We start from the raw sequence: 26868 nt of genomic DNA, 5'->3' as shown, positions 1-26868 counted from the left end.
CACCTGCTTGTTATTGTGGCTTGGATGATTGTGAACAAGAGTAAAGTGTGTCCAACATCACACCTGCTGTGTCATTCACCTGTTCTCCATCCACTAGAGCCAATATGTAAAAATATGCGAGTTTATTGATATTGACAGATATCACAGTACAGTACCTGCATAGCTTATATCTTCCACAGACATTATAGTGGCCTACTTTAGGGTACTCACCTCTACAGTGGACTCCTTCGTCAAAACCGTCCTCACAGTCTTTCGCCCCATTACAGAGCTTGTTGAAGTGAATGCACTTTCTTGTCCCGATACACTGTATGTGATTTAGGGGACATCTGACTATCACCTCCACCGTACCTAAAGAATAGGAGAGAATGATGGTTTACATACGCTTATGGTGTAATTTTGTAAAAGCACATCATCTGCACAATTACACTGCATTGTCAGTAATTACTTTAATAACTACCATGACAATTCAATGTAAATCTACGGAGTTCAAACAAATAACACTTGTTTCAATTTGCTAAGCTTTGAGGGATGCAAATGAAAATGGGGAACAATCCAGTTGATTGAATTTAGCTTAAAATGCACTGCCAGCGCCAGAGTGATTTAATTTTGTGGCAAAAGCTTTCCTTCAGCACTCTTTCCTGTCTGTTGTTCTTTAAGTGAAATGGCTAATAGAATAGTCACAGGATTCTCATTTACAATTCATCCTTTCTCTTACCTATCCTAATGAATGTTAATTTAATTAACAGGATAAAGCCAAATACATTCTTTGCAATGAGGTTGTAGAACCAGTTTAATCAAACAGGCAGTTTTCTATAATTTCTACAACAACAAAAAACTTAAATAAATAAATAAATAAAGTTTGGTGTCAGTATGTTTTTTTTAAAAAAATAAATTATATTTTAAATATTTATTTATAGGAATTCTTACTAATTCTTACTCTGCTTCACACATTCAAGTTGATTAAAAGTGACAGTAAAGATATTTGTAATGTTACAAAAGATGAAAAAAATGAAAAATATGTATCGGATTAAAAAAAAAACATTAAGCAACACAGCCGTTAACAGACCTCATGATCATAATAAGAAATGTTCAGCTTTGCCATTAGAGGAAGAAACATTTTCAAATTTATTAAATTATTTTATTATTAAGCATTTATTAAAGAGTTTAAATTATAATATTATTTACAGTTTATTACTGTTGTTTTTACTTTTTTTATCAAATAAATGCACGCACACAGATAGACACACAATGCAACGCAATAAAGTTGCAGAACCATTTTAAAGGAATTTTTTTAAAGTAATCCAAATTATGAAATTATGCACATAACCAAAAAGTTTATGAATTTAAAACTCATATTAAATACATTTTACACAATGATTAAATATGCAGCCATAAGCATGCAAAAACACTGCAGAAACATCATTATTCAGGAATTTACAAAGAGACTCGAGATAAACAATGAAGTTCACTAAAACATGTTTTACAGTAAATGATAGCATTGCCGTAAATAGCCTTTTTCTCCATAAAAAAACATATATATCAACAGTCAGTAAATGCAGCCACAAATGCAAATGTGTTTACTTGAAAGCATTACTATGCAGTTAAAAGACGCTTACTATATGCTGCTAAGCTATTCTGAATCACTGTGAGTGAGTGAGTGAGTGAGAGAGAGAGAAAGAGAGAGAGAGAGAGAGAGAGAGAGAGAGAGAGAGAGAGAGAGAGAGAGAGAGAGAGAGAGAGAGAGAGAGAGAGAGAGAGAGAGAGAGCCAAAGCCTTAGAGATATCTATTGACACGGTTGCACCAAGCAGCTGTTTAAAGATTCATGAGGCACATAGGTGACCCTCATCTGCTTGAGCAGCCACAAGAACACATAAAACACGTCTAAGTGAAACATCGACTTCCATCTCGCACACTGTGAATATGTCACATTGCACCTTAACTACATTGGTATCAATTACCATAACTGCAACACAGCCACTTAGTGTGAGATTTATAGCTCATGTGACAGGACCCCTTACAAATCTCCGGAGTCCCAGTTTCCTCTGAGCTCTGATTCTGCACCACTGAAAACATCCTCCGGAAGAGTCAGGGTTATTCATCGGCTTTCATTTCGACTTCATAAGATAAAATGGTGCCATAATTAAGGGGATCGTTTAGTGGGGGATTGTCATCCTTTAACATATAATAAGCGTATGATTTACTCGCCAATGCACACTTCTGTTTTCCAATAACAATAATTCTCTTCTCAAAAGCATCTCATTGGTCACACAGACCTTTTATTTTTTTCCCTGTCATGGAAATGTGCAGAAATTTTTATTTAGACCACCTCTTTATGAGCCCCAAGGATATTCTAAACTAAGGAAAGTCAAATGTAAGTGACCTCAACTTTGCATACTCATATTTCATACATGAGTACAAAAGGCAGGCTTACCAACCTCACAACATTGTGGCTTTTCTTCAGAGAGTTGGAGGAGAAGATACAAGACAGTGTAATGAGGTTCAGATGTTATGGGAAGAAGGAGGCGGGAACCAGCAAACATTTAAAGATTTTAATAAAATAAATAAACAAATACAAAACGAAAGTAAAAGACAGCAGCCCCTCACGGACAACTGCTGTCATAAATTGATAAAACAAAACACAACATAAGACCAGGCCTGTTCCTCTATCGATCTCCACTGTCGCCGCTCCTCCTTTTATACTTCTGCTCCTCCGTGAGAGATACGAGACCAGTGCGTTGCCCAGGTGCCGCTCATCAGTAATCACGCCACCGGCCTCGTGCCGCTCTCTCACGGCCCTCGGCCTCGTCCTACTTGCCACAACAGGCTTTTCAATTAAAACATCATTTGTTTCAATCCACGGCCTCTCTACATGCATACATGACTCAGCAGATATAAGTGTCAGAGGGATTTCTGAGCCCAAATATGTTGATTAATATCTGTGCTAATTTTCAATTAAAATTGTACAGATATATTGGCAAACATCTCTCTAATTATGCATTCATGATGTGCTTTTCCATTATTCATGAGTAAATATAGCAGCAAAACAACTGAGGAGGCACGTCACATGCATTGCTCTGTTAACGCAGTGGAGTGAGGGGCTGTGACAAACTGTGATTATCCTAATAAAACTGCATTGTCAAATACAGAATCATTCCACTCACAAACTGATTGGGGACTAATCTAATCAGATGAGAGGGAGAGATGAATATTCAGGAGTTTCAGATGCACCATGCCGAATAACACAGATGGTGTCTGTGCAGTTGAAGGATGATAGGAAATTATTTCTCTTCACCCTGTACCGAATTAGAAGCCAGATAGCACTAGTGGCGAAACATCCTCCATCATGAGAAAACTCACGAATGTGGAGGCGGAAAACACATACTTATGATACTTGCTTGTAGGAGAGCTGTCAAAAGAAAAAAAAGCATTGTAGATGAGTAACAGTTTATACTGAATATGTTGTTTACATTTATGCATTTGGCAATGCTTTTATCCAAAACTTATCTTATCAGTTTATGCATTCCCTCAGAATTAAATGATGACCTTGGCATTACATAGTCTCAGCCTCAGACATCATGCCCACAGACCATTGTCTGAACATCTGATACATAAGGCACACAAAATTGCAAGCACTTTGGGAGTTTTGAAGTCGTCATCTAATTGGTTGAATTCTACAGGATTTCTGAGAGACTTGTGTGTCACGCTCTTTAACGGTCTGCATAGAAACAAAGTAGTCCTTACTCATGTGAAGTTCACTATATAGGGCCAGATTTACTAAACAGGGCAAATTTGCATGAGAGCGCAGTTCCAAAAAAGCACTAATGGGAGTGGAAAACGTCTCGGGTTACGACTGTAACCCTTGTTCCCTGAGAAGGTAACGAGACACTGCGTCGATACGACACTTTGGGGGACGCCCTTAGCATTATGCATCTGAAGTATAAATGAAACTAATCCCATCCTGATTTGTGCTGCGTCATGACGTAACATGTGATGGCATACACGGAAGCTTCAAAGGGACGCCGGAAGACAACAGAGTTAGCTTCTGCGATTAAACAAAGTCGATCCCAGGCAGGGGAAGGCGTGGCGGAGGGATGCAGAGTCTAGTTCCCTTCTCAGGGAACAAGGGTTACAGTTGTAGCCCGAGACGTTCCCTTTCAAGGGAACTTGAACTGCGTCGATACGACACTTTGGGGAACGAGTACCCACTATGACACAACGAGCCCTGCCTGTCCCAGTGTGAAGCTGCGCACAGGCACACTTAGGACGAGAGCACTAGAGTACCTGGCATAGAAGGAATGTCCAGGCTATAAAATCTGATAAAAGTACGAGGGATGGCCAATCGCACACTTCTTGGATCAGGCCTCTGAAAGGAGGACTCTAGAGGATGCCATGCCTCTGGTTGAATAAGCCCTCACGGCCAAAGGTGAAGGCAAGCTTACACCATGAAGAAGACCTCTGGACATAAATCTTGAGAGCTCTGACAGGGCAAAGCAAATTAAAAGCCTGCAGAACCGTAGGCCGTGGCACATTAGATGGCACTTTAGGCACATAGCCCGGCCTGGGATGCAAGATAGCCTTAATGTTGCCTGGAGCAAAGTTCAGGCACCCATGGGATATAGAGAGCGCCTGAAGGTCTCCTACTTTCCTCAGAGAAGTAATGGCTAATAAAAAAGCTACCTTGAGGGAAAGGTTCTTGGCCTCAGCCGACTCCAGAGGTTCGAAGGGGGCCTTGACCAGCCCTTCGAGAACCACCGCCAGGTCCCATGTGGGAACTCTGGTACAAGCCGCAGGTCTCATCCTCCGAGCCCCACGGAGGAAACGTACGACCATCTGATGTCTCCCCAGAGGCCCATTACCCAGAGGAGCTTGGAAAGCCGCAATGGCAGCCACGTACACCTTGAGTGTGGATGGGGAAAGACCAGCCGAGAGGCTATCTTGGAGGAGCTCCAGTACTGAAGCCAACCGGGCAGTTAACTGGGTCCACCTCACGCTCTCTACACCACGTGGAAACACATTCCACTTTAGGCCGTACAATCTCTTCGTGGAAGGAGCTCTGCAACGGAGTATGGTCTCAACCACTCCAGCCGACAGGCGAGCCTGGGTTGGTGCCAACACGCTTTTTTTCGTGTTGAGTCTCAACCCCAGGCTTTGGATGTGGGCAAGGACGACATCTTAATGACAAACTGCCAGCTCTTGTGACCAGGCCATAATAAGCCACTCATCTATATAATTTGGCACCCTGATAACCTGAAGCCCCAGCGGAGCCAGAGCTGCATCCATGCATTTAGTAAAAGTGCGAGGGGACGTGAACATTTTTGAGTTTACTTCCAACCCTAATCAAACACACCTGAATCAGCTCAAGCTCTTCAGGATCGCTTGAATATACAAAGGCAGGTGTGCTGAAGCAGGTTGGTACTAAACTCTGCAGGACAGTGGCCCTCCAGGAGCAGGATTGAAGACCTCTGCCCTAGACTCTTTAAAATATGTCCAAGAGTTTTATACGCCGGTCTGTTATTGTAGGGGCATCGACTTTACATTCCCTTTCAAGGGAACTCGAGCAGCGTCAAGCTGTGGGAACGCCCCTGCGTTGTGCGTCATGAAGCACGTATGGAATCAGTCCAATGGAGAGACGGAACGTCATAGGCGGGTGACGTCATCGACCAGGAAACTATAAAGCATGGATCTGTGGATCTGTCTCAAGTGTTTTTGTCTGTCACTAACCAGGAGTTTCACTATTTCAAAAAACTATATATATATATATATAGAGACAATGGCGAGCGAACAACAGTTTAGGAAGTGTATTCCTCCCTGCTCGCGCTATTTAACGGGCGGGGATACACACAACCGATGTGTTGTTTGTTTGGGAGAGCAGCATGCCCAGTCAGCTCTCGAGGGGGGGCTGATTGTGAGCATTGCGGGCGTTTGCCTCTTAGAATGCTCCGCTCCCGCCGATCACTCTTTGAGGAGAGTGGTTCGGTTCGCGATCCCCGCGGATCGGGTCCCGCTTCTGCCGAGGCTGAGCGGCGACGTCATTCGTGGGGATCGCAGATGGATCTAACAGCAGGGCTTGAGACGGGCTTTGCCCTATCTCAGCCCTTACCTGTTAGATCCAGTGCCTCAGTCTCGGGTTCGGAAGCACGCTCTGCAGTTTCTTCCGCCCGAACTGAGGCCCTAGTACTTCAAATATCCAGTTCCGAGGAGCTGGATGTTGTTAGTATTGATGCGGGAGATATCGGCGATTCGCCATCTCGTTCTCCCGAAAGTGAGGAGCTTATGGAGGTGCTCACTCGTGCTGTTTCTAAATTAAGCATTGAGTGGCCAGCTGTTAGGCAGGAGTCTAGAGAAAAATCTAAATTAGATGAAAGATTTTTGCCTTCCCGTTCTCAACCTCCACGCCGGTGCTTGCCCTACTTCACTGATCTCCACACAGAGGTTCGAGATCGTGGAAGAAGCCGGTGTCCTATCGTATTTTTAGCCCTCAAACTTCCACTTACTCAAATATTGTGGGGCTAAATCTCATGGTTATGGGGCGATGCCCAAAGCAGAGGAGGCGCTTGCTAGTCATCTTTCTGCTGAGGCTGCATCCTCTTTTAAAGCACCACTCTTACCCTCTAAGCCTCTTAGAAGTACATCAGCTTTAGTGGATAAGGCGTATTCGGCGGCCGGTCAAGCCTCGGCGTGCCTGCATACGATGTCCATCTTGCAGGCATACCAGGCTGACTTATTAAAGGATGTGAGTGACAGTCAAGAGGTCAGCACTGATGTAGTTCGCGAACTGCGTCAGGCTGCAGATTTATCTCTGCGTGCCACCAAAGAGTCGGCCAAGCTAATGGGCCGTACTATGGCAGCCCTGGTGGCCGCAGAGAGACATCTATGGTTGAATCTCTCTGGCATGAAAGAAAAAGACAGAGCTTTTCTTTTGGACGCTCCGCTTTCTCCTCATGGTCTTTTTGGTAGATAGATTTCAGGAAGAGAAAAAACAGTCGGCGGCGTTCCAGAAATTTATGCCGCTCAAAATTCATGTCCTCGGTACTGCTGGGGGGAGGCAGTCCAGGCCGTCAGCTAGCTCCTCACATAGGGCGCAACAGAAGCAGAGTGTCGCGTCTCGCGCTCCCCCTTCCAAACAGTGGGACCAGACGCGGCACTCTCAGCCGAAGTCTTCTAGCAAAACTGATCTGAGGACAGTTATTATGGCCAAGAAGGCTTCGGCAAAGAAGAAGTCCTGACGCCACTGGCGTTACTATGAGGGGGGTCTCAGAGCAGTTAAGCCAGTTGTTCCCTGCCGGTGCGCCGTTACAGGGCGCTGTGTTTGCTGCTCAAGTTACACCAGAGGCCATTCTCGAGAGACTGGTACCCTTTGTAGTATTTCTGGCAGAGTGGAAAAGCCTTCCAAAAATATCTCAGTGGGTTCTGCACACAGTAAAAAAGGGTTATGCTATCCAATTCAGGTGTCGTCCACCAAAATTCAGAGGGGTTCTGCCCACAGTGGTGGGCCCCCGAGCAGGCTCTGGTAATGGAACAAGAGGTGAAAGCGCTCCTTCAAAAGGAGGCTATAGAACGGGTTCCTCCTCCCAGTCTGGAGTCAGGTTTTTACAGCCGATATTTCATCGTTCCAAAGAAGGATGGGGGGTTGCGTCCAATTTTAGATCTGCGCCTGTTGAATCGCTCGGTAGGGAAGTAAAAATTCTAGGTGCTCACTATCAAGCAGATCGTGTCACAAATCAGATCTGGTTTGTCACGATAGATCTAAAGGACGCATACTTCCACGTTTCCATATTCCACAACACAGGAAGTTCCTGAGGTTCGCCTTCCGGGGCGAGGTGTACCAGTACAAGGTTATGCATTTTAATATGCATTTTAATGCCACTATTTTTGTCCACAAATGTATCAGCCGCCCTGGTTTATGATCGGCAATTGCTGTTGCTTATTAGAGCTGAAATGTCCGGTTTTATGGGTATCGGTGATCCACCTCCAATACCACCCTGTATTCGCCTGTGCTTACCAGGTCACGATCTCTCTCTGCACCACGACTGGAGAAGAAAGCCTGCGCACCTGCCCAAGAAGTGTGGTAAACGGAGGAGGCGAGGGACCAGAGGGGGTTTCCAGGCCAAGAATCGCAGCCTATGGAAATACTCCCTTGTTGGCAACCGGTCGGACTGTCTGCTTGTGGATCGTAATCCTCCATTTTTCTACCAACCAGGCATTGACTGGCCCTGGATCCCCGTCAGAGCATCTTACCTGCGGGCAGTGTTTCCGGATGCGTCCGGTGGATTGCTGAATAGGGATCCACCTCCTTCCCACCTTGGCCGGGTTCGTCATGGCCTGCCTACGCTTAGGATTATTGAGTGTACATCTTCCTCCTCAACCTCTGAAGACTCAGTTATTTCTTCTGTGAATATGTGCTTGTTAAATGCCCGTTCTGTGGCGAACAAGGCGCACATTCTGAACGATCAAGGCAAAACTTGGACTTTCTATTACTGACAGAAACTTGGCAACGTAACTCGGAATTTATTCATTTAAATGAGCTGTGTCCTGTTGGCTGCTCGTTTATTGGATCACCGCGTCTGTCTGGCCGCGGTGGAGGACTTGCCATAGTATGGAGGAATAGCTATTCCTGTCAGTTTGTGAGCGTGGCAACTTTTTCTTCTTTTGAACTGCAAATCACTAGAGTTGGACGGATTAAGCCGTTCTTTTGTATCCTCATTTATCGTCCTCCTGGTCCTGCTGGGCAGTTTTTAACAGAGTTTACGGACTTTATGTCATCTGTTATTAATTTTGAAAAGTTATTAATGGTTGGGGATTTTAACCTGCACACTGATGTGGCTGATAATCATGCCGCAAATGATTTTCTTAGCATTACGGAGTCACATAATCTAAAGCAGCATGTTCATGGACCCACACATACTGGTGGTCATACATTAGACCTTGTTTTCACACTAGGTTTGGATGTTAATGCAATATGTTGTGAGGATATGTCGATTAGTGACCATAAGTGTATCTTTTTTAATTTTTCTGCCACCGCTGACCCCCCTTGTCAGAAACGTCTGACACAATCGCGTATTATTACTCAAACAACTGTTGAGCAATTTATCTCTCGGTTTGATTTTGATCTTAATTTTATGGGTTGTAGCAATGATGTTGAGCTCTTAATGCAATCTTTTAACAATTTCTGCTCTTCTGTGTTGGACGAAGTGGCTCCTTTAAAGATAAAAACTAAGCCCATCTGTAACACCTCACCTCGGATGACGGACGATGTGCGTTGTCTAAGAAGGAGGTGCCGTACGACTGAACGTTTGTGGAAATCCACCGGGCTTGAAGTCCACCGTCTGTATCTTAAGGAACTTATGCAGGATTTTAATAATTTAGTTGCAAAATCTAGGACGGTTTATTTTTCTAATTTAATATCTTCCTCTAAGTGAAACCCTAAGGTTTTATTTGATACCATAAATAATATTGTATCTCCTCCAGCCATTAGGACAACAATATGTTCTCAAAATTTTTGTGACAGGCTGCTGTCTTTTTTTATTGATAAGGTGCAGTCTATTAGATCAAATATTTTGCGTGGACCACACTTTCTTGTAGACTGTATTCGTTCACCTAGGCCTATTACCATTGAGTCTTTTAAACCAATCAGCCTCCTTGATTTGCTAAACTTGACTAATAAAATGAATATGTCCTCTTGTCCACAGGATATAATACCATCTTCATTATTCTCAAAAGCATTCCCTGTCATTGGCCCTAGTATAGTAGCTATTGTCAATACCTCACTGGCCACAGGCTGTGTCCCATCCTATTTTAAACATGCCACCATTCAACCTATATTAAAAAAGCCTAATTTGGACCCTACAGTTTTGAAGAACTATCGGCCAATATCAAAGTTGCCATTGTTGTCCAAAATTCTCGAAAAAGCTGTGGCTAATCAACTTACAGATGTTTTAGAGAATTTGGAGTTGTATGACAAATTTCAATCAGGTTTTAGGAAGAGACACTCTACTGAGACCGCCTTGGTGAGAGTCTGTAATGACCTTCATATGGCCTCGGACGCAGGTCTATGTTCAGTGTTGGTACTTCTAGACCTTAGTTCTGCCTTCGATACTGTGGACCACCATATCATGATTAGGAGATTACGTGAATGTGTGGGCATATCGGGAGTGGCCTTAGATTGGTTTACCTCATATCTTTCTGATAGAAGTTTTAATGTCTATATTGATGATTCCCACTCTGTATCATCACCCCTGTTTTGTGGTGTTCCACAGGGTTCAGTGTTGGGCCCAATTTTGTTTATTTTATACTTGTTGCCTCTGGGTCAGATCATTAGTGATTTTAACATTTCTTATCACTTCTACGCAGATGACATTCAGCTTCATTTTACTTTCAGGCAAAATGAGTCATCCAAACTTACAATACTCTTAGACTGTATAGACGCCATAAACAGCTGGATGGCTGAAAGTTTTCTGCAGCTGAATCCAGATAAGACGGAGGTTTTAATTGTAGCGCCAGACAGCGCTATTCCTCTGATAATGCAGAACATTGGACCTTTGTCATCTGCGGTCCGGACTAGTTTAAGGAACCTTGGGTAACATTTGATAAATCCCTATCCTTTGAAACCCACATCAAATCGCTGACCAAATCCTGTTTTTTCCACTTACGTAATTTAAGTAAATTGAGGTCTGTGGTCTCTCACTCAGAACTGGAGATGCTCATTCATGCCTTCATTTCCTCCCGTATTGATTATTGTAACTCACTTTTCTCTTCACTTAACATATCTGTTCTTCATAGATTGCAATCCATTCAAAATGCAGCTGCTAGGTTACTTACTCGAACAAGTAGGCGCACCCATATCACTCCGATACTCTGCTCCCTGCACTGGCTTCCTGTAATTTACAGGATCCAATTCAAAATACTAACCATAACCTATAGGGCTTTACATGGTCAGGCCCCTGCTTATCTTGCTGACATAATTCATTTTCATACCCCTCTCCGGTCTCTAAGGTCTAATAGTCAAAATCTGCTATCTACGCCACGCACTCGTTTAAAGACATGTGGGGATAGAGCCTTTGCCGCTATGGCACCCAGATTATGGAATGCTTTGCCAACCAGTATTAGGTTTCCTGAGAATGTGGACAGTTTTAGGGGACAAGTGAAGAATCATTTGTTCAGGTTAGCTTTTGGGTAATCTCTGTACTTTATATATTGATAATTTTATCTGTTTTATTTTTATTTTTATATCCATTTTTGTCTATTGTAAAGCGCTTTGTGACTTAGTCTGTGAAAGGCGCTGTATAAATAAAATTTTACTTTTTTACTTACTTTTTCATACCTTGCGGCCTGTTGTACATGAGACCACTACAGTGGTGGCTCTGGACCAAGGGATTCTCCCCGAGGGGAAATCCGCTCCGCACGATCAAAGTCACACGCCACTACCTTCGTGCTCTGGTCATGTAGAAAGAAACTTGGTTCCTATCCAAAGGGCCTGTGTTGGGGGCTCTTTGTCATCGTGTAACGCTAACGACGGATGCTTCCCTCACAGGGTGGGGGGCGGTCATGAGTGGTCGTCCAGCCCAAGGTCTGTGGCAGGACCATCATCTATCATGGCATATAAATTGTCTAGAGATGTTGCCGGTGTTCCAGGCTTTGAAACATTTCCTTGCGGACCTCAGAGGTCATCATGTGTTAGTTCAGTCAGACAACATGTCGGTGGTCTCGTATATAAATCATCAGGGGGGCCTCATCAGGGGGGCCTGCAGTCGCGTCCACTTTACAAGTCGGCCCGTCGGATCCTCCTGTGGTCCCAGGGGAAGTTACTGTCTCTGAGAGCTATGTATCTTCCTGGTTATTTGAATGCGGTAGCAGACTCCCTGTCAAGGCAGGAGCCGAGGCCGGGGGAGTGGAGACTCCACCCCGAGGTGGTGGAGCTCCTTTGGTTGAGTTTCGGTCGCGCCGAGGTGGACCTATTCGCCTCCAAGGAGACAACGCACTGTCATCTGTGGTTCTCCATCAGTCAGCCAGCCCATCTGGGGTTGGACGCTCTGGTACAGCCGTGGCCGAGGTCACGTCTGTACACTTTTCCCCCGATTGCTCTGCTACCAGGAGTTCTGGAGAGGGTTCGCAGGGATGGGGTCAGCCTAGTTCTAGTAGCCCCGTTCTGGCTGGCCCGAGTATGGTTTGCGGACCTAATATCTGTTCTGGACGGCTCTCCCTTGGAGATTCCGATCAGGAGGGATCTACTCTCTCAGGAGGGCGGTACGATATTTCAACCCCGCCCAGAGTTGTGGAAACTGTGGGCTTGGCCTCTGAGGGGGCCCAGCTCATAGAATCTGGTCTCTCAACTGAGGTTGTTGAGACCATCCTTCACTCCAGAGCTCCGTCCTAGAGGAAGTTATATGCCCTGAAGTGGAAACTTTTCAATTCTTGGTGTGCAGAACACCGGCAGGACCCAGTTAACTGCCCAGTGGGTGCAGTGCTGGAGTTTCTGCAGGAGCGTTTCTCTGAAGGTTTATCCCCCTCCACACTAAAGGTGCATGTGGCGGCACTAGCTGCTTACCATGTCCCTTTCAGTGGAGTTTCTCTTGGGAGGCACCCATTTATAACTCGCTTCCTTTCTTTGGCCCCCTTTGAGCCTATTGAGGAAGTTTATTAGAAATGTCTCACTTTTAAATCTTTTTAAAAAATATATATATTATTTTTTTTTACATTTTTCTTCTTGCAATCTCCTCACTTAAGAGAATTGGAGATTTGCAGGCTCTGTCGGTTGCACCCTCGTGCCTGGAGTTTTTGCCTGGCATGGTCAAGGCTTTTCTTTACCCTAGACCAGGTTATGTCCCTAAGGTCCCTACTAATGTTGTTAGACCTACAGTGCTGCAGGCTTTCTGCCCTCCTCCATTTGTGTCGTCAGATCAGGAGAAACTTAACCTTCTCTGCCCGGTTAGGGCGTTAGACGCTTACGTCCACAGAGCTGCCCTGTGGAGGAAATCAGAACAGTTATTTGTGTGCTTTGGGCCACCCAGGAAAGGCTGTCCCGCGTCTAAACAGAAAATGAGCAAGTGGTTGGTTGAGGCCATCTCACTTGCTTATGAGTCAGCTGGTCAGCCTTCACCTTTGGCTGTACGAGCCCCCTCTACTAGGAGTATGGCTGCTTCTAAAGCTTTGTTGTCAGGAGTATCGCTAAGTGATGTTTGTGATGCGGCTGGGTGGTCCTCACCGCATACATTTGTTAAGTTCTATGAATTGGAATTAAGTTCCACTCCTGGGGCGCAGGTTCTCTCGTCCTCTGTGTGCTAGTTCTCACATGACGGTCATTTGCTCTTATGGCGACGTGGGTATTAGCGTTCCCACAGCTTGACGCAGCTCGAGTTCCCTTGAAAGGGAACGTCTCGGTTACGTATGTAACCTTAGTTCCCTGATAGGGAACGAAACGGTGCGTCGTTCTGCCATACTCCCAGCATGCCCGTTAGCGCTTCCTTCAGGCCTATCAGAAGCTGTCGCGCTTGTGTTTTGGGGGTGCTTTATAGTTTCCTGGTCGATGACGTCACCCGCCTATGACGTTCCGTCTCTCCATTGGACTGATTCCATACGTGTTTCATGACGCACAACGCAGGGGCGTTCCAAAACTTGACGCAGCGTCTCGTTCCCTATCAGGGAACTAAGGTTACATATGTAACCGAGACGTTTTCATGCCCCTAAACTTGACACTGAACAAAACAAACAGTGATTGGTTGCTTTACATGTCAGTCAGGCCCACTCTTGTGGGGTCCTTGGCCAATGAAAGCTGCTACAGAGTCTCACAGAAGGTCTGGCAACACAAGACTGCTAGACCCATGATAATCAAACAGATCAAATTATCACTTGATTTTTTTTTTTTTTAATTGGCATCACATTTTGTGCAGGTTTCACTTGGTGAAAAAAGATAACAAACGAACAGTTGCAAACAGCAAACAAACTGAATAATGCATTATAATGCATTATAAGGCTGAAGGCAGGCAGGCTCAGGTGCTAAATTGTTATTCAACCTCTGGTGGAAAAGAGGATCTAGTCTAAAGTTGGTGTAATTGCATTGGTACCTTTTTCTATATAAAAAAAAGCAGTTTAAGTCCTCTTACAAATGCACACATTATTTCACTCGAATTCTTTATTGTCCAAGGTCTTCTGCCATGCCAGCTGTCTGGCTCTGGTGTTAAAAGGCCTTCAGGATGAAATGTAAATATGAGCCTCAATTTGGTGCCCAAAGAAACCAGGAATCTCAGGAAATCAAATGATTTGGACTGAACAATAAGCATACAGATGGCGTCTGCACTCTTGCTCCATACAAAGTAGGGCCTTGACAACTGAACATTTTGGATCATTTGGCCTTTTCATTAACTTGCTGGAATGGGTGCAATGTCACATTAAAGATAGTCCACTGCCAAAATAAACACTTCCTGCAGTCCCTTTCCCTGTTTCTCACATTTTGTTTATAATTAAGAAACCATGGTGATATTTACCCACTTTTCTCAATGTGAAAGAGGAAAGATCAGCTGGGAGTTGCTAATCCATCTACTTAATGTGTAACGAAAGGCTTTCGTATGAAATCATCCATTCTGTCTCTTTAATCAAGGAATCTAAAATAATGAATTCTTTCAAGGAAAATGATTAAAAATTTGCCGTGGAAAGCACAAGGGTTGATGCAATGCATGCCAACATTTCAGTAGTCAATACCAATACCTGCAACATATGATTACATGCAAATATGAATAAATACATAAATAAATAAAAGTATAACATTTAATTTAAAATGTTTAATTTATTTATTCTACAACAAAAGATTTAAAGGGTCATGACACCCTAATAGTTATGTGTGTAGAACATCATAGAAGACAATTAAACGATGTGTATATTGTGTTACGTGTAATGGTAATTTTCAGCATGCATTTGTGTGAAGATTTGATGCTTTTAATGAGAGAAACAAAACTGTCTGAATTGAAGCCGTTGCTGTGTTGTCAGTCATGTTGTCATGTTGTCATGACCCTTTAATGTTAGAGTGGTCTGTTTTATTTTTTTAGCGAAAATGTTGTACTTTAACAACATAATCGACAGAGACGAGCATTTACACTGCAAAACCTACTGAACATATCTGAGAGTAATCTGATTTTTTATCATTAAAAGAAACATAAAACATGCACATCTCTTAATAACAGGCAGCTGTATATGATGGTCCTTTTCTAAGGTCACAAACATACTGTAAATAATCAGTAATTCTCACATGACTATGTGTACGGCTCTACCAATATTTGTATAACACCGCTGACATTGTATAATAAACTCCCACATTAAACACTCCTAAAGTAATTTCTTGTTTACCGTCAGAAGGTTGTTATCCTTTCTACTATCTCCATTTTCTCTCCTACACAATGATGTATTTCCCTCCCTTGCTTTAGGTCATTGACATTTGAAATGTTCAGTGCACTGGCATTTCAGAAAAAAAAAAGCCAGGTTAAAACTGACCTTGGACAGAAAAGCAAACTGTCCGCAGTACATGTCTTTTGAGCACCACTTTCAGCAACATCTCTAAGAACCAAAGAAAAGCCTCAGGTCCAATAAAAACACAAGCTAAAAGACAGCTCTACAACAGTTAGAAGACAAAACAACCCTATATACAATAGCACCATCAATGGTGTACGTGCCGTCTCGTTTTCAGAAGGGATGATCATATGGGCCTCCATATTGGGTTTTCAGAATTTGAGGTCTCAATATGGTTATTTAATACATCATACAGCACAAGAGAATATGCCCCTAGATGCAATGTTCATATATATGCAAATAATACTAATATTTGTACTGCAACACTTTAAAGTGATTTGAAAGAACATGTCTCCTCATAAAAGCTTGGAAGAAAATGAGAAAAGCACAACACAATCTTGCTGGTCATCTTCTTAGCAACGAGGGAAAAACATTCCTTTCTTGCCTTTCTTCCCATTTTTAGCTGACTTTAGTATATAAGTCGCATATATTCAACCATTTAGGCTACAGCTGACCCTCAACTCTTTTTCACTGTTTATTTTAGCCACACTTCATGTAGTACTCATGTAGGTGGTGCCCCTTGACTATTGAGCAAATTTCCCCCTCTACTTAGTATGTAGTAATATATGCTGTTTGCAGTACCAAGTTCCAATGCTAACAAAAATATGTTCTAAGAACTTTTTTCTACCTTTCCCATTTTCTATCTTTTTTCTTGGTTATACAAACATTATGGGATCATTCTGCAATTTGCATTATGGGAACGTTACCTTTGAATGTTCTCTGAAAGTTAGTAACCATTAAAAAGCTTTAAATGAACGGCCAACTAAAATGTTTTAAAAAAAAGTCATGCAATGTATAAATAATGTTTTTGTTCTAACGTTTAGATAACATTATTAAAGATCAGGTAACTGAAAAAAACATTCCATTAATGTTACTGGCAGATTGATTGTTCATAACTTTGAGAAAACCTTGCCAGTGGTCCCTGGGATTCAGACTGAAATTATACACTCTACGATTTGGAATCACACTTAAAGTGATAGTTCAGTCAAAAATGTAAAATCTATCATCATTTTCTCACCCTCATGTCATTCATAACCTATATGACTTTCTTTCTTCTGCACATATTTTTTTTTAAAATTACAATCTCAAAGGCATTTTGCAAAATAATACAACATGGAATGTGCTTAGTGTCATGACCGCTGGCTTTCATTTAAACAGAACCAAAGCAAAAAACCTTACAGAAAACCACAACAATATTATTATTTTTTTTTCCTGACTTGTAAACATCAGTTATTCGCTTCAGGATACACAAATCTAGTTTAAATTCACTCATACAAACAAGGATTGAAATACTCTGAAAATGTAACACCTTTGACTGAGCAGCCATAACCCTTGTGGTTATGTACAAACTTGTCACTTGAATTCCTTCTTTCTTGCTGTTTATTAGCTCTTTTAGCTATCAGCCTCTTGTTGATGCTCTTGGCAACAGTACAGCAATCTGTCAAGCTGTTGTATGTGTAGTGGCATTGTGTATTTTTCACTATCCTAAGAGAGAAGCATTGTAATATCCCTCCTTTTACTCTAAGAAACTGCATACGCCATTTACATTGGGTGCAGAGTTTGTGTTCTTAAAATTGTTTCCGAGAGGCAGTGGCATTCATTCCCATGTCCACCTGGGTTTATCTTCAAATGTCAAAGAGATTAGCTTCAGGCCACACTGTCCGCATTTGTTATTTCACATTTGTTATTTCTACATTAGGACACTTTTCACCTCCCCTTCCCCTTTTTGCCTCCCCTTCCACGTCCATATGTGGGGCTCTAATGAAAATACTTTGATTTATTGGATTTTAAAGACTAGGCAGTAATGTCTGATGAGGATGCGTTTGATTTTTAATGGCACAGCTGAAAGCCTTATTAAGGTCTATGGATGACGATGAAGATTTTGTGGCTTTGCCCAAAAATGGCCTTAACTATGGCCTACAAAATGGCCTTAACTATGCACACAACATTGCATAGTAAACATCACAAACCTGCAACCTTCAAGTGACCAGCACCTGAACCTTAACTCCTACACCACAGCATCCCTCCCCTCCCTATTAAGAACAGAAACTTCAATAAGAAAGTCCACGGGGCAGTAACATGCATAGAGTCCATTGTTTCTCACCATGTATTGGCATGTATCCTCTGTAAATCATTGGCTGGATTTAATTAAACTAATTCATCATCACAGAGTAATGTAATCAGCATCCTATGAAATGGAGCCATCACTTCCTCCGCCAGGCTATGCCTTCCAATGCACCGGATGTTAATACATCACATTCAAAACCACTCACTGCTCAATAAAGTGTCCATACATCACACCAAAGCCCCTGCAGGAGAATCGGCACATTCACACTTTCATGCATTTTTAAACACTGCTATTCAGTCCCTTTCAAAAACCCGATGCCTTCAGAAGGCTTTGTGTTTGGATCCATAGTAAAGCCGATAGAATTTATATACCCCAATCTTTTGATGTCTGTTGTTATGTAGATCACAGTATGGGCTCTATTCCAGGGGAAACACCTTAGTATTAATGTCATTCATATAAATAATGCATAGCTTCTTTTGAGAAACCGAGCCAAAAAGAAAAACAAATCTCTGCAAACAATTATTTGCAAAGGACATATTTTACTGCATTGTTTTCAAATCTGCCAGTCCATTACTCTGGGAATAAATGTATTGTACTCATGAACACAGAATAACCCTTGGCTTGGTCCCAACTCAATAAAATCACAGGAGAACGCAGTTTCGAGCTCCACACGGGGTACAGAGATGCACAGATATACTAGAGAGGATCTACATACAGGAAATGATTCTGTGATATTAATAATTGTAAAGACACAATTCGCATCCTGTCCTTTAAAGAAAATAGGCTACTGTTTGTGCTTTCCGTCATGTTGTTATGCCGACTTGCCTTCAGGGGATGTTGGTCACCCAAACCGCTGAATGGATGATAAAAATGCATGTTCTTTGGTGACTTTCATTGAATACAATATGACTGTTGTCCAGTTAAATTGTCTACCACTTCCTGCCATCTTAAAGATGTTGTTTGTACTTTTTTCAATGTTAAAATGTTCACACAAAGCAAGTCAATGGGGTCCCCATTGAACCCCAAAAATTCTTCAAAATATCATCATTTGTGTCTCATAAAATAATTAATTTAATGTTTGACATGGAGTAAATTATGACAGAATTCAATTTTTGGGGTGAACTATCCATTTAATATGCAAAGACAACTATAATTTAAGGACAATTCCGGCCAAAAATGAACCTAGGGGTAAAAAAACACATGGGTACCGAGTCGACCGTTCTCTGGGATGCGTTTTCATGATAATCAAATGTACCCAGTTTTATCTTTAGTTTTACCACAGATTAGCTTATAACGCTAGTATATAGGGCATAGAATAAGTAAAAATAAAAATCGCTAGTTAACACCACTAACAAGGCTCAAAATAGCCCCACACTAACATGGTAGCATAATGAGCGTCTCTACCTGCAAACCGAAGCATTGAGAACTTTGTAAGTGTACAGACAGTTTAATAAGAAGATACTTTATAAAGACAGTACACTTCGCGTTTATAGGCAGGAGCCATCTTTGGAAAACAGTCTCGACCAGTCAAACCATGAATACCGTGCTACCTGAGCTGAACTGTGACTATCGACAAGCACGTAGCACGGCGTTAGTGGTTCGACTGACAAAATAGGCTTTTAATAAAACTTGTCTGCCTCTACGGAAGAAAGGCAGGGGAAAAATGTAATCAGCGGTACCTGACTGTGAAAATGGAGACAAAAAGGCTGTTGCCTTCCCTTTGGCCAAATATATTGGAAAACTTCAATACCCATAATGCACTGGGATTGACTAAGCATGCATGGTCAAATACCTCCTTGCTTTAATAGGAAATACTACTTAGCAAACTTTTAGTTATAATGGTGAAGACATGTATAGTTCCACAGAGTTTTAGGCCAAACGGAGGGGGAAAATTGAAAGAAACTGCCATTCTGTCATTTCTGCCTGAACCAAAACTCTGTCACGAACAGGTAAGAAAACTGTTGCCATGGTGTTCCATTTTTACCATAATGCTGTTCAAAGTAACTGTTCAGTTAATAACCCTCTGTCTATCCGACTGTCTGTGGGTGGGAATACTCGTCCAGATAATACGGAGAACGAGTAAACATTGTTCATTTACATATATGAAATTAACAATGAAAGCCAGTGATACTAGATACTAGAGATTAGAAAGCTATCTGACATGCAAATACAGTAGCTCTGGCAAAAGCAGTGTTGAGTAGGAAATGTACTAGTCATGATAGATGATCAGTTGAACATGTCTAGAATAATCTTATAATGCACCTATACTTAGTTTTCTATTTGTCTAACAGAGAATTTATTTGAAAGGGTTTTAAACTGCCACCACATAACTAGGGATGGGACAGTATGAAAATTTCATATCACGATTATAGTCACCGAAATTATCGTGATTATCAATATTATCACGGTTTTGTTAAAACAAGATGAAAGTGTTAAAAAAGAACTGATGTTCACACTGAAAACATTTCAACAAGTTTTATATTTGAGAATCAAAAAACAACAAATAAAATGAGTTCTATGCATTTTTTAAAGTAAGATTATATTCTGTGGCATTTCCTTCCTTATAATGACCATCGTCAATAGCAACGCATTATAACCATAACTCGGCGAACATCCAAGCATCACAACGGACGCGCTCTCTCATTTCATTCAAATACAACTTGTTTTTGATTGTATTGAAAATGAAATCAGAGTTGATTTATTGTTTACAGAATTTGATAATATTGTTGTGATCATCTTGTCTGGACGAGTTTTGTATGCTGTACAAAATGGATTTAACAGGTAAGAATAGAGACATCTCTATTCAATATGTTCCTGTCATTATGTGGTAAAAAAAATCGGTGTTATAAGTGTACAATGAATATACATTATTATCTCTTAAATGTCACTCTTAATAGTCTTGTTTGAACTTGTTCGTTCGCCTTTGGCTCATAGCCACTTGCTGCAAACTTTTCTTTGCGGAAGCTTCAAGTTTATTTCAAGTGAGTGAGATAAAACATTTCAACTCAAAACAACATTTTGTGCCCAATTATTTCCCAGACGTAGTTTTAGTATTGAGATCAAAGTTAACTTGCCTTGCGTTCGCTACAACAGTGGATGAGACGACTCGGCAGATTTGAAGTGTTTACCCCTATCACAGCGACTTTTTTTGTGCATGTTCTGCGGACAGAGTAACCATCCTCGATTAAGTTTCCCTCAGGATTTTTGTAAATGCCAAAATACGACCACACCTCAGATTTGGTCCTCTTAAAAGGCTGAAAAATCTCCCGAACACGGTCACTGCCTTTCGCCATTCCTTCTCGAATAAAAAAAAAACCCAACATTGCGCGCGCCTGCGTCAGACTGTTGCTGGCTGGACAGGATTTATAGTGAGTTATTAAAAACGCGATAATCAAACACGGTTTTAATGATAATTGAATTCTAAACGATATTACTAACCGTCAGTACATTTTATCGTGGTTTATAGTGAAACCGGTAATCGTCCCATCCCTACACATAACATACTGGCACAAATTATTTACAAAGACGAGGTGTTAGTTTCATCATTACTGCGGAAGTTGAAGGTCCCTATGCTATTGTGCCTCACAGTAGACAATTTCTTTACTGAATGAAAACCATCTGTTTGCTCTCCTGCCTCTAAGCTTAGCTTATACCAACAGAGTTCTCTTCGACAACAGCAGGGGGCTAATGTAGGCTTTAGTAGTTTGATGTCATCCAGAGGTATCATGACAGCGAAGCTGTCAAGGTGTTGAAATATGCTCTTTTCACAAGGCTGCTGGTGACAAGCTAGTGATTTTGTCCCGAACAAAAGAAGCGGAGGAGTGAAAGAGAAGACGGCAGTGAAAGTCAAAGATCTGTCAAGAAAAAAAGAGAATCTCTAACTATGGAAGCACAATAACTGCCAAGAAAATTTGTGCATTCCAAAATATAGTATGATAAAATCTTTACAAACTCAATGCAACCAGACCTAATATAGCATTAATATAATAGAGATGAGTGAATAAAAAGAAAGAACAGCCACTATCATTATGTATAAGTGTGGGAATCAAAGAAGATTCACAGACAGACAGACAGACAGACAGACAGACAGACAGACAGATAGATAGATAGATGGCTGACTTGCCGACACCGGGTTATAATCACTGACGCTGTCTACACTGGATACAGTATACAGATGCCCGTTTACTTTACTCCACGGGCTTGAGTCTGCCGACAAGAGGACACATTTGGAAGAGTAAATAGAAGTGTAAAGGAACGTTCGCTTTGACACGTCCCGTTTAAACAGCTTGTTTGACTCCCTGTACAGACTTCAGAGGGACACCAGCATAAGGAAAAAGTGGATGGTTTATATTTAATGGTGTCCTGGATCACATTGGATGATTATATTTTTGTTAAATTTAATTATTTTGTAAACGAGGCACAGTGTAATGGAGAGTTTGCAAAAAAAAAAAAAAAAAAAACTGTTGACAGATGAAGCAGTCTGCTGTATTGGATCTGATTTCATATGCTTCATCTGTAAATGACGGTTTTATATGGATAATATTTTTAAAACACTCACATGCAATAGCGAGTGGGCGTTGTCAATACGGTTTCCTATGAAATGACATTAGCCAATTATAACAGTGGACGTTTACTGACCAGCCTTAATGGATCTGCCCCTTAAAAAAATATTATTTCAGACAGAAGATCAGAATGAGGGTTAAAAATATTATTTTCCCCACATATATATTTGTTTTTTTTTATGTGCAAAAAACTTTAGTAACCTTATACTGTAAGTGACATTCAAGAATTATATTACAAAAATAATTAATAATAATAATAGTGCTGTCAAAATTACAGCATGCAATTACTTTTTTTCCAGTTTAATTTTAACGCAGCATCCGTTTTTACATTATATGATCACGCTCAGCAAATGCTTTTAAACCATTCAAGCGTGACAATACAAAAGAGAACTCGCTTTCTGTGAGTGTCACTGTCTGTGAGACACACACGCGGCGTCCCAGTACAGTGCGCAAAATGCATTTTTTGTTGAGTATTCTAATAAGAGCAGTCTTAAATGAGTTTAATAATACTTAAATGAACTTAAAGAATTGTATCAAAATAAAATGCCCGTCAGATCCGAGTCATGTGGGACAGCAGCAGATCTTAAAGGGACAGCAGTCTAATAAACCAGTTGCTGTGATGTCTGTCATTAATGTTAATCAAAGAACAACAACAGAGGAATAACAGAGAAAAATGTAGCTTTATTAAGGATTATTCTATATTTAATTTATAATTTATGCAGTCAAGACTGTAAAGTGTTGATAACGTCTCGGTTACGTATGTAACCCTAGTTCCCTGATAGGGAACGAGACGCTGCGTCAAGCTGTGGGAACGCCTTTGCGTGTGTGCGTCATGAAGCATGTATGGAATCAGTCCAATGGAGAGACGGAACGTCATAGGCGGGTGACGTCATCGACCAGGAAAATATAAAGCACCCCCAAAACACAAGCATGACAGCTTCTGATAGGCCTGAAGGAAGCGCTAACGGGCATGCTGGGAGTATGGCAAAACGACGCAGCGTCTCGTTCCCTATCAGGGAACTAGGGTTACATACGTAACCGAGACGTTCCCTTTCAAGGGAACTCGAGCTGCATCAAGCTGTGGGAACGCCAATACCCACGTCGCCATAGGAGCAAAGAACGTCATGTGGGAACTAGCGCACAGAGGACGAGAGCACCTGCGCCCCAGGAGTGGAACTTAAGTCCAATTCATAGTCCAATTCAAATGTATCCGGTGAGGACCACCCAGCCGCATCACAGACATCACTTAGCGATACTCCTGACAACAATGCTTTAGAAGCAGCCATACTCCTAGTAGAGCCAAAGGTGAAGGCTGACCAGCCGACTCATAGGCAAGTGAGATGGCCTCAACCAACCACTTGCTCAGTCTCTGTTTAGACGCGGAAAGACACCCTTTCCTGGGTGGCCCAAAGCACACAAATAACTGTTCTGATTTCCTCCACAGGGCAGCTCTGTGGATGTAAGCGTCTAACGCCCTAACCGGGCAGAGAAGGTTAAGTTTCTCCTGATCTGATGACACAAAAGGAGGAGGACAGAAAGCCTGCAGCACTGTAGGTCTAACAGCATTAGCAGGGACCTTAGGGACACAACCTGGTCTAGGGTAAAGAAAAGCCTTAACCATACCAGGCGAAAACTCCAGGCACGACGGTGCAACCGACAGGGCCTGCAAATCTCCGATTCTCTTAAGTGAGGAGATTGCAAGCAGAAAAAGAGTTTTATACGTGAGAAATTTCTCAGAAACTTCCTCAATAGGTTCAAAGGGGGCCAAAGAAAGGCCCACTAGTACAATGGCCAAATCCCAAGTCGGCACCCTCGTACGAACTGCAGGCCTCAGCCTCAAAGTGCCACGAAGGAAGCGAGTTATAAGTGGGTGTCTCCCAAGAGAAACTCCACTGAAAGGGACATGGAAAGCAGCTAGTGCCGCCACATGCACCTTTAGTGTGGAGGGGGATAACCCTGCAGAGAAACGCTCCTGCAGAAACTCCAGCACTGCACCCACTGGGCCGTTAACTGGGTCCTGCCGGTGTTCTGCACACCAAGAATTGAAAAGTTTCCACTTCAGGGCATATAACTTCCTCTAGGACGGAGCTCTGGAGTGAAGGATGGTCTCAACAACCTCAGTTGAGAGACCAGATTCTATGAGCTGGGCCCCCTCAGAGGCCAAGCCCACAGTTTCCACAACTCTTGGCGGGGGTGAAATATCGTACCGCCCTCCTGAGAGAGTAAATCCCTTCTGATTGGAATCTCCAAGCGAGAGCCGTCCAGAAGAGATGTTAGGTCCGCGAACCATACTCGGGCCGGCCAGAACGGGGCTACTAGAAGTAGGCTGACCCCGTCCCGGCGAACCCTCTCCAGAACTCCTGGTAGCAGAGCAACCGGGGGAAAAGCATACAGACGTGACCTCGGCCACGGCTGTACCAGAGCGTCCAACCCCAGAGGGGCTGGCTGACTGATGGAGAACCACAGATGACAGTGCATTGTCTCCTTGGAAGCGAATAGGTCCACCTCGGCGCGACCGAAACTCAACCAAAGGAGCTCCACCACCTCGGGGTGGAGCCTCCATTCCCCCGGCCTCGGCCCCTGCCTCGACAGGGAGTCTGCTACCACATTCAAATAACCAGGAAGATACATAGCTCTCAGAGACCGTAACTTCCCCTGGGACCACAGAAGGATCTGACGGGCCAACTTGTAAAGTGGACGCGACCGCAGGCCCCCCTGATGATTTATATACGAGACCACCGACATGTTGTCTGACTGAACTAACACATGATGACCTCTGAGGTCTGCTAGGAAGTGTTTCAAAGCTTGGAACACCGCCAACATCTCTAGACATTTTATATGCCATGATAGATGATGGTCCTGCCACAGACCTTGGGCTGGACGACCACTCATGACCGCCCCCCACCCTGTGAGGGAAGCATCCGTCGTTAGCGTTACGCGACGACAAAGAGCCCCCAACACAGGCCCTTTGGATAGGAACCAGGTTTCTTTCCACATGACCAGAGCACGAAGGCAGCGCCGCGTGACTTTGATCGTGCGGAGGGGATTTCCCCTCGGGGAGAATCCCTTGGTCCGGAGCCACCACTGCAGTGGTCTCATGTACAACAGGCCGCAAGGTATAACGTTGGACGCTGCTGCCATCAGACCCAACAGTCTCTGAAACTGTTTTACAGTGAGTAGCTGGCCTAGCTTTACTTGTTTCATAGCTGAAAGAATCGAAGCGATGCGGGTCGGAGAAAGTCGCGCCCGCATCGAGATCGAATCCCAAACGACACCCAGAAAAGTGGTCTTCTGAGAAGGAGATAATACACTTTTCTTTGCGTTCAGCCTCAACCCCAAGTTTCTCATATGAGCGAGAACAACATCTCAATGCTGAACCGCCATCTGCTCTGTCTGAGCTAAAATCAACCAATCGTCGATGTAATTGAGGATACGAATGCCCTGAAGCCTCAGGGGCGCTAAAGCTGCATCCATGCATTTCGTGAAAGTGCGGGGAGATAAAGCTAGGCCAAATGGAAGAACCTTGTACTGGTACGCCTCGCCCCCGAAGGCGAACCTCAGGAACTTCCTGTGTTGTGGAAGGATGGAAATATGGAAGTACGTGTCCTTCAGTTCTATCGTGACAAATCAGTCCTCGGATCTGATTTGTGACACGATCTGCTTGATAGTGAGCATCTTGAATTTTAGCTTCCCTACCGAGCGATTCAACAGGCGCAGATCTAAAATTGGACGCAACCCCCCATCCTTCTTTGGAACGATGAAATATCGGCTGTAAAAACCTGAGTCCAACCTGGGAGGAGGAACCCGTTCTATAGCCCCCTTTTGAAGGAGCGCTTTCACCTCTTGTTCCATTACCAGAGCCTGCTCGGGGCCCACCACTGTGGGCAGAACCCCTCTGAATTTTGGTGGCGTCAGGACTTCCTCTTTGCCGAAGCCTTCTTAGCCATAATAACTGTCCTCAGATCAGTTTTGCCAGAAGACTTCGGCTGAGAGTGCCGCGTCTGGTCCCACTGTTTGGAAGGGGGAGCGCGAGACGCGACACTCTGCTTCTGTTGCGCCCTATGTGAGGAGCTGACTGACGGCCTGGACTGCTCCCGCCCAGCAGTACCGGGGACATGAATTTTAAGAGGCATAAATTTCTGAAACGCTGCCGACTGTTTCTTCTCTTCCTGAAATCTATGACATTATTGACAGAATCACCAAAAAGACCACGAGGAGAGAGTGGAGCGTCCAAAAGAAAAGCTTTGTCTTTTTCTTTCATACCAGAGAGATTTAACCATAGATACCTCTCTGCGGCCACCAGGGCTCCCATAGTACGGCCCATTAGCTTGGCCGACTCCTTGGTGGCGCGCAGAGATAAATCTGCAGCCTGACGCAGTTCGCGAACTACGTCAGTGCTGACCTCTTGAGTGTCATTCACATCCTTTAATAAGTCAGCCTGGTATGCCTGCAAGATGGACATCGTGTGCAGGCACGCCGAGGCTTGACCGGCCGCCGAATACGCCTTACCCTCTAAAGCTGACGTACTTCTAAGAGGCTTAGAGGGTAAAAGTGGTGCTTTAAAAGAAGATGCAGCTTCAGCAGAAAGATGAATAGCAAGCGCCTCTTCTGCTTTGGGCGTCGCCCCATAACCATGAGATTTAGCCCCCACAATGTTTGAATAAGTGGAAGTTTGAGGGCTA

General features: G+C 43.1%; 1 protein-coding gene across 1 annotated transcript in view; it reads right to left on the bottom strand.

The window, feature by feature from the left end:
* The window catches only part of lrp1bb (low density lipoprotein receptor-related protein 1Bb), a 393159-nt gene that overhangs the window by 226379 nt on the left and 139912 nt on the right, over positions 1-26868 (bottom strand). Inside the window, exon 3 of the mRNA XM_077217131.1 lies at positions 211-348. Coding sequence (XP_077073246.1) covers positions 211-348 — 138 coding nt within the window. The remainder of the gene's footprint in view (positions 1-210; positions 349-26868) is intronic.

This window comes from Siphateles boraxobius, unplaced genomic scaffold, assembly GCF_051911475.1.
Source record: "Siphateles boraxobius isolate OS27281-9 unplaced genomic scaffold, OSU_SipBor_1 7, whole genome shotgun sequence".
In the NCBI taxonomy this organism is placed as follows: Eukaryota; Metazoa; Chordata; class Actinopteri; order Cypriniformes; family Leuciscidae; genus Siphateles; species Siphateles boraxobius.
This window is presented reverse-complemented; position numbering and strand designations above follow the sequence as displayed.